This window comes from Felis catus, chromosome D1, assembly GCF_018350175.1.
Source record: "Felis catus isolate Fca126 chromosome D1, F.catus_Fca126_mat1.0, whole genome shotgun sequence".
In the NCBI taxonomy this organism is placed as follows: Eukaryota; Metazoa; Chordata; class Mammalia; order Carnivora; family Felidae; genus Felis; species Felis catus.
In genome coordinates this window covers 12,676,292-12,695,439 of record NC_058377.1, presented here as the reverse complement: position 1 = coordinate 12,695,439, position 19,148 = coordinate 12,676,292, and the positions used below count along the sequence as shown (strand labels likewise).

General features: G+C 37.8%; 1 protein-coding gene across 1 annotated transcript in view; it reads right to left on the bottom strand.

The window, feature by feature from the left end:
* Positions 1–19,148, bottom strand: part of LOC101101501 (NXPE family member 2) — a gene marked incomplete at its 3' end in the record, with an annotated part of 70,174 nt that overhangs the window by 2,734 nt on the left and 48,292 nt on the right. Inside the window, 1 exon segment of the mRNA XM_023238980.2 lies at positions 14,054–14,115. Within this exon segment, the coding sequence (XP_023094748.2) occupies positions 14,054–14,115 (62 nt within the window).

Below are 19,148 nucleotides of genomic sequence, written 5' to 3'. Positions count from 1 at the left end.
GACAGGTGTAAGGTAACATCTCCTTGTGGTTTTGATTTGCATTTCCCTGAGGATTTGTGATATGGAGGATATTTTCATGTGTCTGCTATCTGTCTTCTTTTAAAAAATGTCTATTCCGGTCCTCTGCTCATTTTTTTTAATGGGGTTGTTTGTTTTGGTGTTGAGTTGTAAAAGATAGTAATATATTTTAGATCTTAACCCCTTATCAGATAAGTCATTTGCAAATACCCACTGTAATTCAGTAGGTTGCTTTTTAATTTTGTTGACAGTTTCCTACAGTGTGTGAAGCTTTTTTGTTGGGTTTTGTTTAATTTAAATTCAAGTTAGTTAACGTCCAGCGTAGTATTGGTTTCAGGAGTCAAACCCAGTGATTCATCACTTACACATGTAACACCCAGTGCTCATCCCAGTAAGTGCCCTCCTTCATGCTCCTCACTGATTTAGCCCATCCCTCCATCCACTTGCCCTCCAGCAACGCTCAGTTCTCTGTATTTAAGAAATTCTTCGGGTTTCCCTCCCCTTCTGTTTCTATCTTATTTTCCTTCCTATCTCCTATGTTCAGATGAACATGTTTTGTTGCTTAAGTTCCACATGTGAGCGAAATCATATATTTGTCTTTCTCAGACTTACTTTGCTTAGCATAATACACTCTAGTTCTGTCCACGTTGTTGGAAATGGCAAGATTTCATTCTTGTTGATCACTGAGTAGTATCCCGTTGTGTGTGTGTGCGCGCGTGCACATACCACATCTTTTAAAAAAAATTATAAATGTTTATTTGTGAAAGAGAGTGAGAGAGACAGAGTGCAAGTGGGGGGGGGGGGGCTGAGAGGGAGACACCAAATCTGAGGCAGGCTCCAGGCTCTGAGTTGTCAGCACAGAGCCCAGTGCGGGGCTCAAACTCACGGTCTGCAAGATCATGACCTGAGCTGAAGTCTAACAACTAAATGTGAGCCACCCAAGTGCCCCTATCTTTATCCATTTATCAGTTGATGGATATTTGGGCTCTTTCCATAATTTGGCTCTTGTCGATAGCACTATTATAAACATTGGGCTGCATATCCCTTTTGGAATCAGTGTTTTTATATCCTTTGGATAAATACCTAGTAGTGCAATAGCTGGGTTGTAGTATAGTTCTATTTATAATTTTTTGAGGAAACTCCACACTGTCTAGCAGAGTGGCTGCACCAGTTTGCATTCCCACCAACAAGGTAAATGTGTGCCCCTTTCTCCACATCCTCGCAAACATCTGTTGTTTTCTGAGTTGTTCATTCTAGCCATTCTGGCAAGTGTGAGGTGATGTCTCATTATGGTTTTGATTTGTAGTTCCTTGATGATGAGTGATTTTGAGCATTTTTTAAATGTGTGTTAGCCATCTGGATGTCTTCTTTGGAAAAGTGTTTTTTCTGCCGATTTCTTGTCTGGATTATTTGTTTTTTGGGTGTTGAGTTTGATAAGTTCTTTATAGATTTTGGATACTAACCCTTTATCCAATATGTCATTTTCAAATATCTTATCCCTTTCCATTGGTTGCCTTGAGTTTTGCTGATTGTTTCCTTCACCAGGCAGAAGCTTTTAATCTTGATGAGGTCACAGTAGTTCATTTTTGCTTTTGTTTTCCTTGCATCCAGAGATCTGTCTAGTAAGGAGTTGCTATAGCTGAGATCAAAGAGGTTGCTGCCTGCTTTCTCCCCTAGGATTTTTATGGCTTCCTGTCTTATGTTTAGGTCTTTCATCCATTTTGAGTTTATTTTTGTGTATGGTGAAATAAAGTGTCCAGGTTCATTTTTCTGCATATCACTGTCCATTTTCCCCAGCACCACTTGCTGAAGAGACTGTCTTTTTTCCAATGGATATTCTTTCCTGCTTTGTCAAAGATGACTTGGCCACACGTTTGTGGGTCCATTTCTGGGTTTTCTATTCCATTGATCTGACTTTCTGTTTTTGTGCCAATACCATACTGTCTTGATGATTACAGCTCTGTAATATACCTTGAAGTCTGGGATTCTGGTGCCTCCAGCTTTGGTTTTCTTTTTCAACATCATTTTGGCTACTTGGGGTCTTTTCTGGTTGCATACTAATTTTAGAATTTTTATTCTAGCTCTGTGAAGAATACTGGTGTTATTTGATAGCGATTGCATTGAATGTGTAGATTGCTTTGGGTAGTATCAACACTTTGATGGTATTCTTCCAAGCCAGGAGCATGGAATGTTTCTCTATTTCTTTGCATCTTTTTACATTTCTTGAATAAGCTTTATACAGTTTTCAACATACAGATCTTTCACCTTTTTAGCTAGGCTTATTCCTAAGTATCATAGGGTTTTTGGTGCAATTATAAATGGGATTGATTCCTTGATTTCTCTTTGTGCTGCTTCATTATTGGTGTATAGAAATGCAACAGATTTCTGTATGTTGATTTTATATCCTGCAACTTTCCTGATTTTTGGTGGAGTCTTTTGGGTTTTCCACATAAAGTATCATGTTTTGTGCAATGAGTGAAAAATTGATCTCTTGTTTGCTGATTTGGATGCCTTTCATTTCATCGTTGTCTGATTGCTGAGGCTAGGACTTCCAGGACCATGTTCAACAACTGGTGAGAGTGGACCTCCCTGTTGTCTTCCTGACTTAGGGGGAAAGCTCTCATTTTTTCCCCATTGAGGATGGTATTAACTGTCTTTCATATATGGACTTTACCATGTTGAGGTGTGTTCCTTCTATCCTTACTTTCTTGAGGGTTTTTATGAAGAAAGGCTACTCTATCTTGTCAAATGCTTTTTCTGTACCTATTGAGAGGATCATATGGTTCTTATCCTTTGTCTTATTAATGTGGTGTATTCACATTGATTGATTTATTTTTGGTGTAGTCCCAATACATTATTTTTGCTTTTGTTTACCTTCCCTGAGGAGAACTATCTAAAAATGTTAAGGTTGTTGTCAGAGATTGCTGCCTGTTTTCCTCTAGGAGTTTTATAGTTGCAGGTCTCACATTTAGGTCTCTAGTCCAATTTGACTTTATTTTTGTGAATGATTGTGAGAAAGTGGTCCACTTGTATCATTTTTTATGTAGCTGTCCAGTTTTCCCTGTACCATTTATTGCAGATACTGCCTTTTCCCTATTATGTATTCTTACCTCCTTTGTCATAGATTAATTGTGTAAGTACGGGTGTATTTCTGGGCTCTTTATCATGTTCTGTTGATGTGTCTTTTTTTCTGCCAGTAGCATACTGTTTTAATTCCTATAGCTTTTTAGTACATCTTGAAATCTAGGGTTGTGATACCTGCACCTTTGGTCTTTTCCCAAGATTGCTTTGGCTCTTCAGGGTCTTTTGCGCTCCATACAAACTTTAGGATTATTCTAGTTTTGTAAAACAAAGTCACTCACTTATAGTCACTCACTCACTGTTTTGATAGGGATTACATTGAATCTGTAGATTGGGGGTAATGAGGACATTTTAATCACACTCTTTGAATTCCTAAGTATGGAATATCTTTTTATATATTTGTGAAATCTTCAGTTTCTTTCATCAATATCTAATATTATTTTTCTGAGTCTACTTATTTCATCTCCTTGGTTAAGTTTATTCCTAGGTATTCTTTTTGGTAAAATTGTAAATGGAATTGTTTTCTTAATTTCTCGGACACATCATTTTTAGATGTGCAACCACATCTAAAAGATAGAAATGCAACCAATTTCTGTAAATTTTATATCCTGCAACTTTACTAAATTCATTTATTATTTCTAGTAGTTTCTTGGAGTCTATGGGGTTTACTATAAACTGAATCACATCTGCAAATAGTGAGAGTTTTACTTCTTTGTTACCATTTTGGATGTCTTTTAGTTCTTTTTCATGTGTGATTACATTGTCTAGGACTTCCAGTAATATGTTAACTAAATGTGTTGAGAGTGGACATCTTTGTCTTATTCATGATCTTAGAGGAAAAGCTAAGCTTCACTGCTGAGTATGATGTCAGCTGGGGGTTTGTCCCATACAGACACTTTATGTTGAGGTAGGTACCCTCTAAACCCACCTTGAGAATTTTTATTATAAATATATGTTGAATTTTGTCAAGTGTTTTTTCCTATTCAGATGATCACATGGTTTTAATCCTTCCTCTTCTGAATGTGAGATACATAATATTGATTTGCAAATATTTAGAAATTCTTGCATCCCTGGAATGAATCCCACTTGATTATAGCAAATAATCCTTTTTTTTTAATGAAGTATAGTTGCCACAATGTTACATGAGGTTCACATGCATAACAACAGAGTGATTCAACAACTCTGTATGTTCAGCTATGTTTACCACAAGTATAGCCACCATCATTCACCATAACACAATTAAAATACCATTGACGATATTCCCTGTGCTGTGCCTTTAATCCCGAGAATTATTTATTCCTTAACTGGAAGCCTGTACCTCCCATTCCCCTCACCCTTTGTGGCCATCCCCTCACCTCCAGAAACCATCAGTTTGTTCTCTATGGGTCTGTTTATGCTTTATTTCTTCATTTATTTTGTTTCTTGGATTACACATATAAGATGGATCACATGATGCTTGTCTTTGTGTCTGACTTATTTCGTAGTGTAATGCTCTAGGTCTATCCATGTTACAAATAGCAAGATTGCATTCTTTTTTCATGCCTGACTAGTATCCCATTGTATTTATATGCCACAATATCTTTATTCATTCATTTATCAGTGGACGCTTGGGTTGCCTCCATAACTTGGCTATTGTAAATAATGCTGCCAAAAACATACAGGTACATATATCTTTTCAAATTAGTGTTTTTTATTGTTTGGGGGTAAACACCCAGTAGTGGATTACTGAATAATATCCTATTTTTAATTTTTTGAGGAACATCTAAACTATTTTCCACAATAAACATCTATTTACATTCCCACCAACAGTACAGAAGGGTTTCTCTTTTTTTCCTACATCATCATCAACACTTGTTATTTCTTGTCTTTTTTTATTTGAGCCATTCTGACAGGTATAAGGTGATATTGTGTTGATTTTCATTTGCCTGATAATCAATGATTTTGGGCATCTTTCCGTGTGTCTGTTGGCCATCTGTATATCTATTTGGAAAAATGTCTATTCAGGTCCTCTGCCCATTTTTTAATCAGATTATTTGTTTTGGTGTTGAGTTGTACAAGTTCCTTATATATTCTGGATATTAATCTCTAATAAGATCTATCATTTGTAAATACCTTCTCCTATTAAGTAGGTTGTCTTTTCATTTTGTTGTTGTTCTTTCCTGTGCAAAAGCTTTTTACTTTGTGTACTCTCAATAGTTTAGAAATTTGTTTAGAAATTTGTTTAGAAAGGGGCGCCTGGGTGGCGCAGTCGGTTAAGCGTCCGACTTCAGCCAGGTCAGGATCTCGCGGTCCGTGAGTTCGAGCCCCGCGTCGGGCTCTGGGCTGATGGCTCAGAGCCTGGAGCCTGTTTCCGATTCTGTGTCTCCCTCTCTCTCTGCCCCTTCCCCGTTCATGCTCTGTCTCTCTGTCTCTCTCTGTCCCAAAAATAAATAAACGTTGAAAAAAAAAATTTAAAAAAAAAAAAAAAAAAAAAAAAAAAAATTTGTTTAGAAAACTGTTGCTGAGGCTGATGTCAAAGCAATCATTGCCTGTTTTCTTGCAGGAGTTCTATGGTTTTAGGTCTCAAAATTATGTTGTTAATCCATTTTAGTTCATTTTTGTGTGTGGTACAGAAAGTGGTCCAATTTAATAATAACATAGCTGAAAGAAATCAAGAAAACAATTCCATTTAAAATTGCAACATAAAATAAAATACCTAGAAATAAACTTAACCAAGGAAGTGAAAGACCAGTACTCTGAAACCTGTAAAACATTGATTAAAGAATTGAAGAGGACACAAGTAAGTGGAAAAGTATTCCATGCTCATGATCGGAATAATTAATACTGTTCACATGTCCATATTACCACAAATAATTTACAGATTTAATGCAATCCTTATCAGAGTTACAATAGGACTTTTCACAGAACTAGAACAAATAATTCTAAAATTGGTTTGGAGCATATAAGATGCTGAGACCAAAGCAATCTTGAGAAAGGAGACCAAAACTTCAGGTATCACAATTGCAGATGTAAAAATATACTAGAAAGCTATAGTATTCAAAACTGTATGCTACTGGCACAAAATAGATATGTGGATTGGTATCACAGGAGAGAGATCACAGAAATAAACCCAAACTTGTATTGTCAGTTAATTTATGACAGGAAGCAAGATTATACAGTGGGGAAAAGACAGTCTCTTTGATAAATGGCATTGGGAAAACCAGACAGCTACACACAAAAGAGTGATTTAAAAAAATGTATCATTGCATCTCTGGAGGCAAGGGAAACAAAAGTAAAAATGAACTACTGGAACCTCATCAAAATAAAAAGCTTCTGCACAGCAAAGGAAACAATCAGCAAAACTAAAAGGCAACTGACAGAATGGGAGAAGATATTTGCAAACGACATATCAGATAAAGGGTTGGTATCCAAAATCTATAAAGAACTTATCAAACTCAACACCCAAAAAACAAACCATCCAATGAAGAAATGGACAAAAGACACGAATAGACACTTCTCCAAGAAGACATCCAGATGGCCAACCGACACATGAAAACACGCTCCACATCAGTCATCATCAGGGAAATACAAATCAAAACCACAATGAGATACCACGTTACACCTGTCAGAATGACTAACATTAACAACTCAGGCAACAACAGATGTTGGTGAGGATGTGGAGAAAGAAGATCTCTTTTTGTATTGTTGGAATGCAAGCTGGTGCAGCCACTCTGGAAAACAGTATGGAGGTTCCTCAAAAAACTAAACCTAGAACTACCCTACAATCCAGTAATTGCACTGCTAGGCATTTATCCACGGGATACAGGTGTGCTGTTTCAAAAGGACACATGCACCCCCATGTTTATAACAGCACTATCAACAAGAGCCAAAGTATGGAAAGACCCCAAATGTCCATCGATGGATGAATGGATACAGAAGATGTGGTATGTATGTGTATATATATACACACACACACATACACAATGGAGTATTACTCGGCAATCAGAATGAAATCTTGCCATTTGCAACTACATGGATAGAACTGTAAGGTATTATGCTAAGTGAAATTAGAGAAAGACAAAAATCATATGACCTCACTTATCTGAGGACTTTAAGAGACAAAACAGATGAACATAAGGGAACGGAAACAAAAATAACAAAAACAGGAAGGGGGACAAAACAGAGGAGACTCATAAATAAGGAGAACAAATTGAGGGTTACTGGAGGGGTTGTGGGAGGGGGAATGGGCTAAATGGGTAAGAGACATTAAGGAATCTACTGCTGAAATCATTGTTTCCCTATGTGGTAACTAATTAGGATGTAAATTTTAAAAAATAAATATTTTTAAAAATGTATCATTGAATTTGGTTTGCCAATATTAAGAATTTTGCATATGTATTGATCAGGGATATTGAACTTTATTTTTTCCCCCCCTTAAGTGTCTTTATCTGGTTTTGCTAGCATGGGAATGCCAGACAGGTAGAATGAGTCTGGAAATTTTCCTTCCTCTTCTTCTTTTTGGGCTACTTTGAGGAGACTAGGTATTAACTCTTCTTTAAATGTTTGGTAGAATTCACCTGTGAAACCATTTGGTATTGGACTTTTATTGCTTAAGAGTTTTGATTACCAATTCACCCAATTTCAAGGAATTTATCCATTTTTTTTCTAGGTTGTCTAATTTGTTTATACACAACATTTTTTAAGTTGATTTATTTTCAGAGAGGGAAGGAGGGAGAGAGACAGGATGAGCAGGGGAGGAGCAGGGGGGTGGGGGGGGGGGAGAGAGAGAATCCCAAACAGGCCCCATGCTGTCAGCACAGAGCCCAAAGGGAGTTGATTTCACCAACTGTGAGATCATGACCTGAGCTGTAATCAAGAGTCAGAAGCTTAGCTAACTGAGCCACCCAGGTGCCCCTGTTCACATGTAATTTTTAATAGTATTCTTATAATCCTTTCTGTATTGGTGATATTGGTTGTTATTTCTCCCCTTTAATTTTTTATTCTATTTGTTTGAGTCCTCTCTCTTTTGTTCTTGATGAATCTGGCTAAAGGTTTATCATTTTTATTTATCCTTTCAAAGAATCAGCTCTTAGTTTCAGTGGGTTTTTTTTGTTTTTTTTGTTTTTTTTAATTTTTTTTTTCAACGTTTATTGATTTTTGGGACAGAGAGAGACAGAGCATAAACGGGGGAGGGGCAGCGAGAGAGGGAGACACAGAATCGGAAACAGGCTCCAGGCTCCGAGCCATCAGCCCAGAGCCTGACGCGGGGCTCGAACTCCCGGACCGCGAGATCGTGACCTGGCTGAAGTCGGACGCTTAACCGACTGTGCCACCCAGGCGCCCCTAGTTTCAGTGTTTTTATCTATTGTTTTTTAGGGGAGGGTTGTTTTGTGGTTTTTTTGTTTGTTTGTTTGTTTTTTTGTTTTTTTTCTTTGTTTTTTGGTTTTTGGTTTTGGGGTGTTTTTTTTTATTTATTTTTTTTTCAGTTTCAACTTATACTCTGATCTTTATTATTTCCTTTCTTCTACAGATGTTGGATATTCTTCCTTTCTTTAGTTCCTTGAGGTATAAGATTGGATTATTTTATTTTATTTTTAAACTTCAGTTAACATACAGTGCAGTACTGGTTCTGGAATAGAATGCAGTGGTTTATCACTCACATACAATACCCATTGCTCCTCACGACAAGTGCTCTCCCTAATATCCATCACCCATCTAGCTCTTCTCCCACCCACCTCCTTTTTAAGATTTTTGTTTTATGCAGTAGACCTGTATTGCTGTAAATTTTCCTCATTGAACTGATTTGGTTGTGTCCCAAAGATTTTGGACCATTGTTTCTATTTTCATTTGTCTGCAGGTATTTTATTTCCACTTTGATGTCTTCATTAACCTATTGGTTGTTTAGTAGTGTGTCGTTTAGCTTCTGTGTGTTAGTGTTTTTGCCAGTTTTTTTCTTGTAATTAATTTCTCATTTCATACCATTTTCATCAGAAAAAAATGCTCAATATGATTTCAATCTTAAATTTATTGAGACTTGTTTTATGGCCTAATATGTGATATGTGCTATAGAATATTCCATGTGTACTTGAAAGGAATTTGTAATCTGTTTTGGGATAAAAGGTCCTCTATGTATCTTTTAAGTCTATCTGGTATAATGTGTCATTCGAAGTCCCTGTTTCTTCATTGATTTTTCTGTCTGAATGATCTATCCATTGATAGAAGTATAAAGTCCCATAATAGTATTGTGTTAATGTCAATTTCTCCATCTGTCTGTTAATAATTGCTTTATGCATTTAGGTGCTCCTACATAGGTGCTAGACATTTCTAATTTTTATAATCCTCCTGTTAGAATAATCCTTTTATCATTATGTAATGCCCTGCTTTATCTCTGGTTACAGTTTCCATTTTAAAGTCTATTTTGTCTGATATAAGTATTGTTATCACAGCTTTTTTTTTTCTTTTTTTTCTTTTTTTTTTTTTTTTTTTTTTTGCTTCTATTTGCATGGAATATCTTTTTCCAGCCCTTACACTTTCAGGCTATATATGTCTTTAAATCAAAAGGGAATCTCAAGTAGGCAGCATGTAGATGGGTCAAGTTTGTTAGTTTAATCACTCAGACACACTATGTCTTTTGATGAGAGCATTTAGACCACTTATATTGACAATAACTATTGATAAGTATATATATTGCCATTTTGTTATGGTTTTTGTTGTTTTTGTAGTTCTGTTGATTTCTTCTTCCCTTGTCTATTCTGTTTTGATGGCTTTCTTTAGTGTTATGCTTGGATTACTTTCTCATTATTTTTTTGTATCTATTAATAAGTTTTGATTTATAGTTACCATCGGATTCATATGTAACATCTTATATATATAGAAATCTACATTAAGTTGATGACCCCTTAAATTTAAACACATGCTGGGGCACCTGGGTGGCTCAGTTGGTTGAGCATCTGACTTTTGATTTCAGCTCGGGTCATGATTTCATGGTTGATGGGTTCAAGCTCCGTGTCAAGCTCTGTACTGACAGTACAGAGCCCACTCCGGATTCTCTCTCTGTCCCTCCTCTGCTCGTTCTCTCTCTCTCTCTCTCTCTCTCTCTCTCTCTCTCTCTCTCTCTCTCTCTCTCTGTCAAAATAAATAAATAAACATTAAAATTTTTCGAACATATTCTAAAAGAACTACATTTTTACTGCTCCCTCCATGTTTTATATATAGGTCACTTTACATCTTTTTACTTTGTATATCTTTTGAGTAATTTTTGTAGACATAATTGATTTTATTATTCTTATGTTTTAACTTCTGTACTGGCTTTATAAGTGATTATTCTACTACATTTACTATGTTTGCTTTAACCAGTGAAATTTTTTTTCATAATTTTCTTCTAGTCAAGGTCTTTTCTTTCCATTTAAAAATTTCCCCTTAACATTTCTTGAAAGGCAAATTTAGTGATGATGAACTCCTTTAACTTTTATTTGTCTGGAAATTTCTTTAGATCTCCTTCAATACTGATAGATGATCTTGTAGGCTATTGTTGCAGGTTTTTTGCTTTCAGCACTTTGAAGATACCATGCAACTCCTTTCTGGCCTGCAAACTTTCCACTCAAAAATCACTTCATAGCCTTATAGAGTTTCTCTGGCCTATAACTAGTATCTTTGCTCTTGCTGCTTTTAATATTCTCTGTCTTTGTTTTTTGCTTTTTTTTCTTAATTTATTTCTGACAGAGGGCACGAGCATGAGTGGGGCAGGAGCAGAAAGAGAGGGGGACAGAGGATCTGAAGCAGGCTCTGCACTGACAGCAGAAAGTCCTATGTGGGGCTTGAACTCCTAAACCATGAGATCGTGACCTGAGCTGAAGGTAGATGGTTAACTGACTCAGCTACCCAGGATTCTTGCTTTTAAAATTGTTATGTGTTTAAATTGGTATGGACCTCCATGGGTTCATCTAATTTGGGCTCATCTGTCCAGAACCTGGATATCTGTTCCCTTCCTCCCAGATTAGGGAAGTTTTCAGCTATTTCTTTAAGTGATCTTCCCCCTTCCCTTTTGCCCACTCTCTCTTGCTCCTCCACAGATCTCTGTACTGTGAATGTTATTATGCTAAATGATGTCACAGGGTCCCTTAATGTATTCTCATTTTTTATTCTTTTTTCTTTTCAGCATGGTTGCTTTCCACTACCCTTTCTTCGATATCAATTACCCATTCTTCTGCATCCTCTAATTTTCTATTGATTCCCTCTGGTGTATTTTTTATTTCATTTACGTATTCTTCAGCTCTGACAGGTTATTTTTTATATTTTCTATCTCTTTGTTGAAGTTTTTACTGAGTTTATCAACTCTATTGTCAAGTAAAGTGAGTATTTTTATGACCATTAATTTGAACTCTTGAACAGCCATATTGCTTATCTTTGTTTCATTTACCTGTTTTTCTGTGTGTTTTTTTTTTCTTCATTTGGATCATAGTCCTCTGTTTCTTCATTTTGTTTATCTTTGTATTTGTTTCTATATATTTGGTAGGTCAGGTATGTCTACTGGTCTTAAAAGTAGTGGCCTTGTCTAGAAGGATTCCTGTGGGGCTCTGTAGCATAATCCCCTTTGGTCACCACAGCTAGGCCCTCCATGGGTCTCCCCTGTGTAGGCTACATATGCCATCTTGTTATGGCTGACCCACAATTGCTGTAAGGATGCTGGGTGGGTTAAGCTGGTGCTCAGCCCTACTTGCTGTGATTGCCCTCTTTGCTTGTTGCAGGAGCCCTGGGCAGCCAAGTTTGCTCCTTGTGCTGGTAAGAGGCTCAGCCCAGACCCACTGGTGGGTAGGACCGGACCTCAGACTATCTGTTCACCATTAGCCCCTGTGACATCTGTGGGTACATCAAAGGGCAGGGCTTTCTCCCTGCAAAGCCAGGTGAGAGGCCCAGCTGCAAGCACTGGAGGGTGCTGGTGTTTGGGGTTAGTTTGCCATCTCCACAGGGCAGAATGGCCTGCCCAATAGATGTGACAGGGTGCTTTAGAGGGGTACCTGCTGGGGCAAGTGGGTTGGGTGAGGCAGGTCTACAGGGAAATGCTGGGGTGGGGCATGCAGTGCCAGCAAGGTGAATGGAGAGTATTAAAACTGGCTCCAGAGGGGCGCCTGGATGGCTCAGTTGGTTAAGCATCTGACTTCGGCTCAGGTTGTGATCTCAGGTTGTGAGTTTGAGCCCCACACCGGGCTCTTTGATGACGGCTCAGAGCCTGGAGCCTGCTACAAGATTGTGTCTTCCTCTCTGTCTGCCCCTCCCCTGCTTCTGCACTGTCTCTCTCTCTCAAAAAATTAAAAAAATATTTTTTGAAAAAAAAAAAAAAAGAACTGGGTCCAGAAAGCATTTGGCTATCTAGGCTTGGGGAGGGTAAGAAAAATGGCACCCACAAGCACTTTCATTCTTCTAGAAAGCTCCTGCAGACACTTGCCCTCCCCCAGAACACATCCTAAAATTAGTCAATGAATCTCCTTCACATATACTCCATACACTTTTCAAACTGCTGCTCCAGTACTATGTCTCAGGCTTAGTTATTTAGTGGCTAGCTCTTGAAGGGATGGGACTCAGTTTCCTTTTTCCCCGCTGGCTCTCCTGGAGTTAATCCTGCTGATTTTCAAAACCAGATACTACGGGGACTGGTCTTCTCAGTGCAGGTCCCCGGGACCGGGGATGTCTGCCATGGAGTCTGATTCTCTTGTTCCTCCATACATGTTGTGTCCCTCCCATTTGTGGTCAGTTATACTATACCAGGGGGTTGGTTTCCAGCTGTACCCCTCCTACCCTTTTTGATGTGGCCTTCTCTCTACAACTAGCTATGGAAGATATGTTCTGCCGGACTTCGAATTGTTTTTGTAGTTAGTTGCAATATGTATAGTTGTTGCCTCATAGTGTCCATGGGATGAGGTGAGCTCAGGATTTTCCTAATCCCCTGTCTTCTCTCTTTCAAGATGGAGGTCATTTATATGTTTTGCCGCTTAAACAATATACCTTCTTTGTCATCTCCCTACATTGTTGGGATTTGTGGTATATGTTTAGATAATTAAATTTATGTATATTGAATTATATCAGATTTATAAATGGCTCTCAAAATAACAATCTGGCATTATCATCTAAGGAACCACATAATTGTATTAAAAATTATGGTCCAGGAAATAGGGAAACCACAGAGGTGTTAAAAAGCCTCCAGTTGCTTCAAGTCTAACAACTTTTTTTGGTGTAATAGTTGGTATGAATGATGGTTGCCATGGCAGAGATAAGGGATCTGTCTTTTCCATACACGGAGCTTTCAGTGGGTTCATGATTTATTTATATGTTCTCCACAAGGTTTAGCAAAGTACTTTGCCTACAGTAGGCCCTCCATAAACATTTACTGAATATATGAAAAATGGGCAGTGTGCAAATGCATACAGCATTGATTGTTATAACGGAAGTCATTTGCTTTTCTGAAATTCACTTAAATTCCGGTATAGCAAAACCATCGCTTTTATGAGTGAGATGGCTGTGTATTGACCACTGAATTTCCTGTGATAAAACGAAAATATCCACAGAAATTGCTAGTTCATAGAACTTTAATTAACATGGTTTGGCTGAAACAGATATGAGAAACCACCAAAGAAATTATCTAACTCTGTAGCTTATCTGAGAGATTTTCACATTACCTAATTATTGGATTTTTAAGAAATCTTAAGTTTAAATAAAAATAACATGTACATTTTGAGAACAGGCAGCTGAAATTAAGAGTTGGTTAGACATTTAGATCTGACTTAGTATTAAAATTGATTTAAATTGATATGAAAATAATTTCTAAGAATAATAAAGTCCCCCCTGTAAAACCCAAGATGATTGATACTCTTTGTCCGAGGAAATGAAAGTTTGAAATAGTTAATGTCTAAGAAATTTCTCTAAGTCACTTAAATGGGATAAATTGTGAACACGGCAAGCAATAGCACAATAGACTTACTATTAGGTGGTAAGACTTCAATGTAGGTAAAGTTCTTTATCATTTCAACCCCCATGTTTGATCTTCAAAAAAATGGGAAAATAAATTAGCCAGATATCTGCCCAGATATTAAAGTAAAAAATGAATCACTAGCTGAGAGAGATTGAGCCACTCTTCACTCTCTACAAATGCTTTATTTTCCTTTACTTTGATATATTTAAGATATTCTGAGAAAGTAAATGGGTTAGGATTCTGGAAAATCATTCTCCTGGTAAGGGAAGGGACCCAAAGATCCAGAAAGAGGGTGATGTGGAATTCATAAAACATATATCTTTGGTTTTATCTTCTAAATGATTTTCTACTGCAAGCCAGCCTTTGTATCTTCACCACCTGTGGTAATTCAGGCCTTCATCAACATTTTCCTATGGCAGTACTTCTCAAACTTGAGTGTACATCAGGATTATCTGGAGAGCTTATTATAACTCCGATTACTGAACTGTATCCCCAGGGCTTCTGATTCAATAGTTCTGGGGCACTTGAAGAGATACCTACACCCCATATTCATAGCCTCGTTAATTCACAGTAGCCACGATATGGAAAGAACCTAAGTGTCCATTGATGGATGAATGAATACAGATGTAGTCTAAATATACAATGCAATATCATTCAGACTTAAAAAAGAAAAATAGCTTGCCATTTACAATAACATGGATAAACCTGGAGGACATGCTAAGTAAAATAAGTCAGATACAGAAAGATAAATTTTACTTGTATATGAAATCTAAACAAGTCAAATTCATAGAAACAGTAGAATGGTAGTTTTCAGAGTTTGGGGGTGAGAGAAATGGGGAGATGTTGGTTAAGGGGTATAAACTTTCAGTTATAAGATGACTAAGGTCTGGGGATCTAATGTACAGCATGATAACTATAGTTAATGTAGGTTTAAAATTGGCTGTGAAAGCAGATCTTAAGTGTCCTTACACAACACACACACACACACACACACACACACACACACACACACACACACGCCCCTGGCTGGCTCGGTCAGTAGAGCATGCATCTCTTGGTCTCAAGATTATAAGCCCCACATTGAGTGCAGAGATTACTTAAAAATAGAAAATAAAACACACACAAAAATGCAAACTATGTGAGGTGATGGATATGTTATTCAACTTGATTATGGTAACTATTCTACAAGGTATATGTGTATTTCTGCTCCTTTGGTTTATCCCAACTAAAACATCCTCTGTGCTGCCTGTTTTCCCCTAGACAAAATACTTCCATGACTTTCCATCATCAACCTACAGGATAAGGACCAAGCTCCTTGACTGGCTTACAACCTTCTATGAAAGTCCATTTGTCCAGCCTCCTATTCATGCACTTTTGACCTTCACAAGATCCCCAGAGGTTATTTTCTGTATTTTGTCATCTCCTTGAGAGTAGCATTTGGGTCAGTCTTATTCATTATAATGTTTTAGTGGCCTAGCACAGTGAACTTCACCTCGAGGTATATAGGTCTTACAAATTAAGTTGGTGAGTATATCTGGTCAACTGAATTCATTCCATCAACATAGTATCCATCTTGGGAAAGGAAGGACTTCAGGGGCCAGGTCCACAGAGACCTCCAGGAAGGACAAAGGAAGTATTTTCCAAATTTGAAAAAGATTGTCTGAATTTTGGGGTCAAATGAGAATAATCCCTCATCACGGGCATCATAGGGCTGCAGAAGGGAGGGGTCAGGGCATTTGGACAGTAACAGCTGTCAGGAGTGGTGGAGTCATGGGAGACAGTGTTATATATAGCCTCTTGACTTTCGCATAAAGTAGATGGGGATACAGGTTCTGACTGCATCTTGCTAGGTGTAACTTACTTTGGCCAAGCTATTTAATATATTTGGGCTGAAATTTCCACATGTGTTAAATAAGCATAATAGTCACTCCAGATTATTTTTACTGAGGATCCTGTCAGACCTATCTTTGGCACAAGGTTAAAATTTGTCTCGTTGCCGAACCTGGATTTCTGAAATTTGAAATATTTATTCTCCCACATCTATTTAAGGTAAAGTTGAAGTTGTCAAGAGACAACCTTGTGAATTGGATTACCAAAGCCAAACTTCAGGACATTAAAAATAGGATTAAAAGGGGGCACCTGGTTGGCTCAGTTGGTTAGACATCTAACTTAGGCTCATGTCATGATCTCACAGTGAGTATGAGCCTGATGTCAGGCTCTGTGCTGACAGTGCAGAACCTACTTGGGATTCTCTGTCTCCCTGTCTCTCTGCCCCTCCCATGCTTGTGTGCGCTTGCTCTCTCTTGCTCTCTCAAAAATAAACATTTATAAATATATAAAAAGGTAGAACTAAAAACACAGTATGACGTTCATGTCAATGTGTCTTGTCTTAGTATTAAGTGTGCATGTATGTGTATGTATATATATATATGTATGTGTGTATATATATACACACACATATACATACACACACGTGTATATATACATATGCATGCACACACATTCACGCACACTCACACACACATGCATATTACATTTCAGAAGGGAGTCTGTAACAGACCATTACAGAAACTGAAAGATTTCTTAACTGTGTTTCCTGTATGAAGTCTTCTCAGGTGGCAACCACTTGCTTATTTTCCCACCATGATTATCAACAAAAATACTAAAATTAAAAATATTTTTTTAACTTGGAAGAAGTGAGTATTTGAGGAGGTAGCATCTGATTGGGTAGCTAGGGATGAGAGAACATGAGGGAGAAACTGTATTTACTATGTTACAAATGAAAGAAACCAATTTAGTCCTTGGACTTGTGGGAAGAAATGATGTCCTAGCACCTGACTTGGTCCTAAGAATGGGGCTTAGAGTTTTGTATTAGAATAATCTGCAAGAGTTCTTGGATATGGAATCAACTGTGAAACTGATTATTCACCTGTGAGGAAACGTATGTCTACTTCCATGCAAGAGAAGAAAAAAAAGACATTTTTTAATGAAGCTTGGAATCCAGAAGTAAGTGTGTGTATTGGAAAGTAAAACAGGGTTAGGCAAATTGTCATAAATATAGTCCACTTTGCATGATTGAGCCAAAAATACATGTACGTTAGCTAGACCAGGACTTTAGGATTTCCTGAGAACAAGGAGGAAAGTGTGTAGGGAGAGCTCCCCCAACACAGGCTGCGTTGAAGACCATCTCAAGAGGGAGCTGTATGTGGCCAACAGGGAAAATGGAATCAGCACAGGAAGACTCTGCCTGTAGAGTTAAAACATGGCCTTCAAAATGAAAAGGGCTCTACATCTTCATGAGTATACCTCCTTTAGGTATTAGTTAAAATGGTTTTTTGGAAAAGCCCAGCCTCTTTTGTCTGAGCCATAGGATAAAGGAATGGTTCCATATCTTTATCAGGAAAACAAAAAAGTGAAGGTGACAGAGCGTGAAAGGGACGTTTTGTAGAAACCTAGGGTCAGTTGTGCCCTGCCCCCTGCCCTGGTGTCGTCATAATGTTTGAAATAGATTTGAACTTAAATTTTCAGGATACTATATTATTCCACTTGCTTTTTTGAACCCACATCACAAAACAAGGCCTTTCTATAGCAGCAATTGCCAAACTATGGAACCAAAGTCTCTTAAAATGGTATAACTGTTCCATGGTCAAATAATTTTGAACCTCTGTCTCCCACCCCCACTTGAAGGGATACATACTAAAGTTACTGAATAAGCCAGCTGAAAATAAACCTATTTAATTATTTTCCCTGATTGTATTTCACTTATTTTCTATTCAGCAGTTGAGAACCTTCCACATGTTAGGCATCACTGGGCTAGGAGACAAAGTGGTGGCTCATAATGGCTTCCTATCCTATATAGATGGCCTCTAAGCTCTGCCTACCCATCTGACCTCCTTGCTCCATCATCCATTGCATTCGAGCCTCAGTGGTTCCCCTCACCATTTCTGAAACATTCCAGCATGTTCTCACCTCAGTTCATACACTCTCTCTTGGGAATGGTATTTCCCCCAAAATTCATCTGGCTCACTTCCTCACTTCATTCAAGGTGTTGCTCAACTCACCTGTTCTCAGGTTGGTATTCAAAACAGGTCTCACCTGCCTCTTCTAAAATAGCACTCACCATTTCATTAACAATCCTTGTTCTAGTGACTTTGTTACAACTTGTTTGCCGTTTTTTTACTCCACTAGAATATAGAATTCCAAATACCCAGTGTTGCAGAATGAGTCTGGAGTTCTCTCTTGTCCAGCAAGAAAGTGGATGCAAAATTAAATGTGAGAGAGTCTAATAATGTCTGGGAGGAGATAAGAGCCCCAAGTAAGGGTCCTTGCTCAGTTTTTATTAGGATCAGAAGGCTTACAAACGTGATGGGTGTGCAGAAAGAGACAATGAAACAGTAATCATGAATTCATGTGTGTGAAAGAAAGGGGCTTTCAAAGATATGCAGTGTTAGGGGTTTGGGTCAATACAAAACAAAATCCTGGTGTGAGTATCAGGTGCTGAGTGAGTCTGTCTCAACTTGCCTAGGGGATAAGACAGAGCATGCTACCCCAGGGTCAACATGGCACCTTTCTTTTGCTAATTACTTCTGCTCCAGGCAATTTCACCAGCAGTCTATTACCTAATCTTGGATGCATTCATCCTGTGGGTTCCTACTTCTATACTGGGGTGCCCTGTTTACCTAATCTTGGATTCTTTGATCCTAAACCTTGTTAACCCATTGGTGCAAACTCAGGGAATTCCTAAACTTATTCCCCACAACCCAGAGTTATGTCTGGAACAGAGAAAGTCCTAACTATTTAAAAATTGAATAAATAAATGGCAAAAAAAATTATGGTTATTGCTTCCCAGAACTTACAATTTAGCAGAAGATATAAAAATATGTGTGAAATTTAACAGTATAATGAGTGTTATCATTGGGAAAAAAAATCAGAATGTACTGAAAGAATATGGGAATAGCACTTTACCCAAAGGTGGAAGAGTACTATTTAAACCAAGACTTGTAAAATTAGAGTTGAAGGAGCACATGGTCCATTTGTGAAATGAACGTTTAGCTTGTCTGACAGAGCAAGGCAGCATAAGGGTGAGACAACAAGGTTTAGAGCT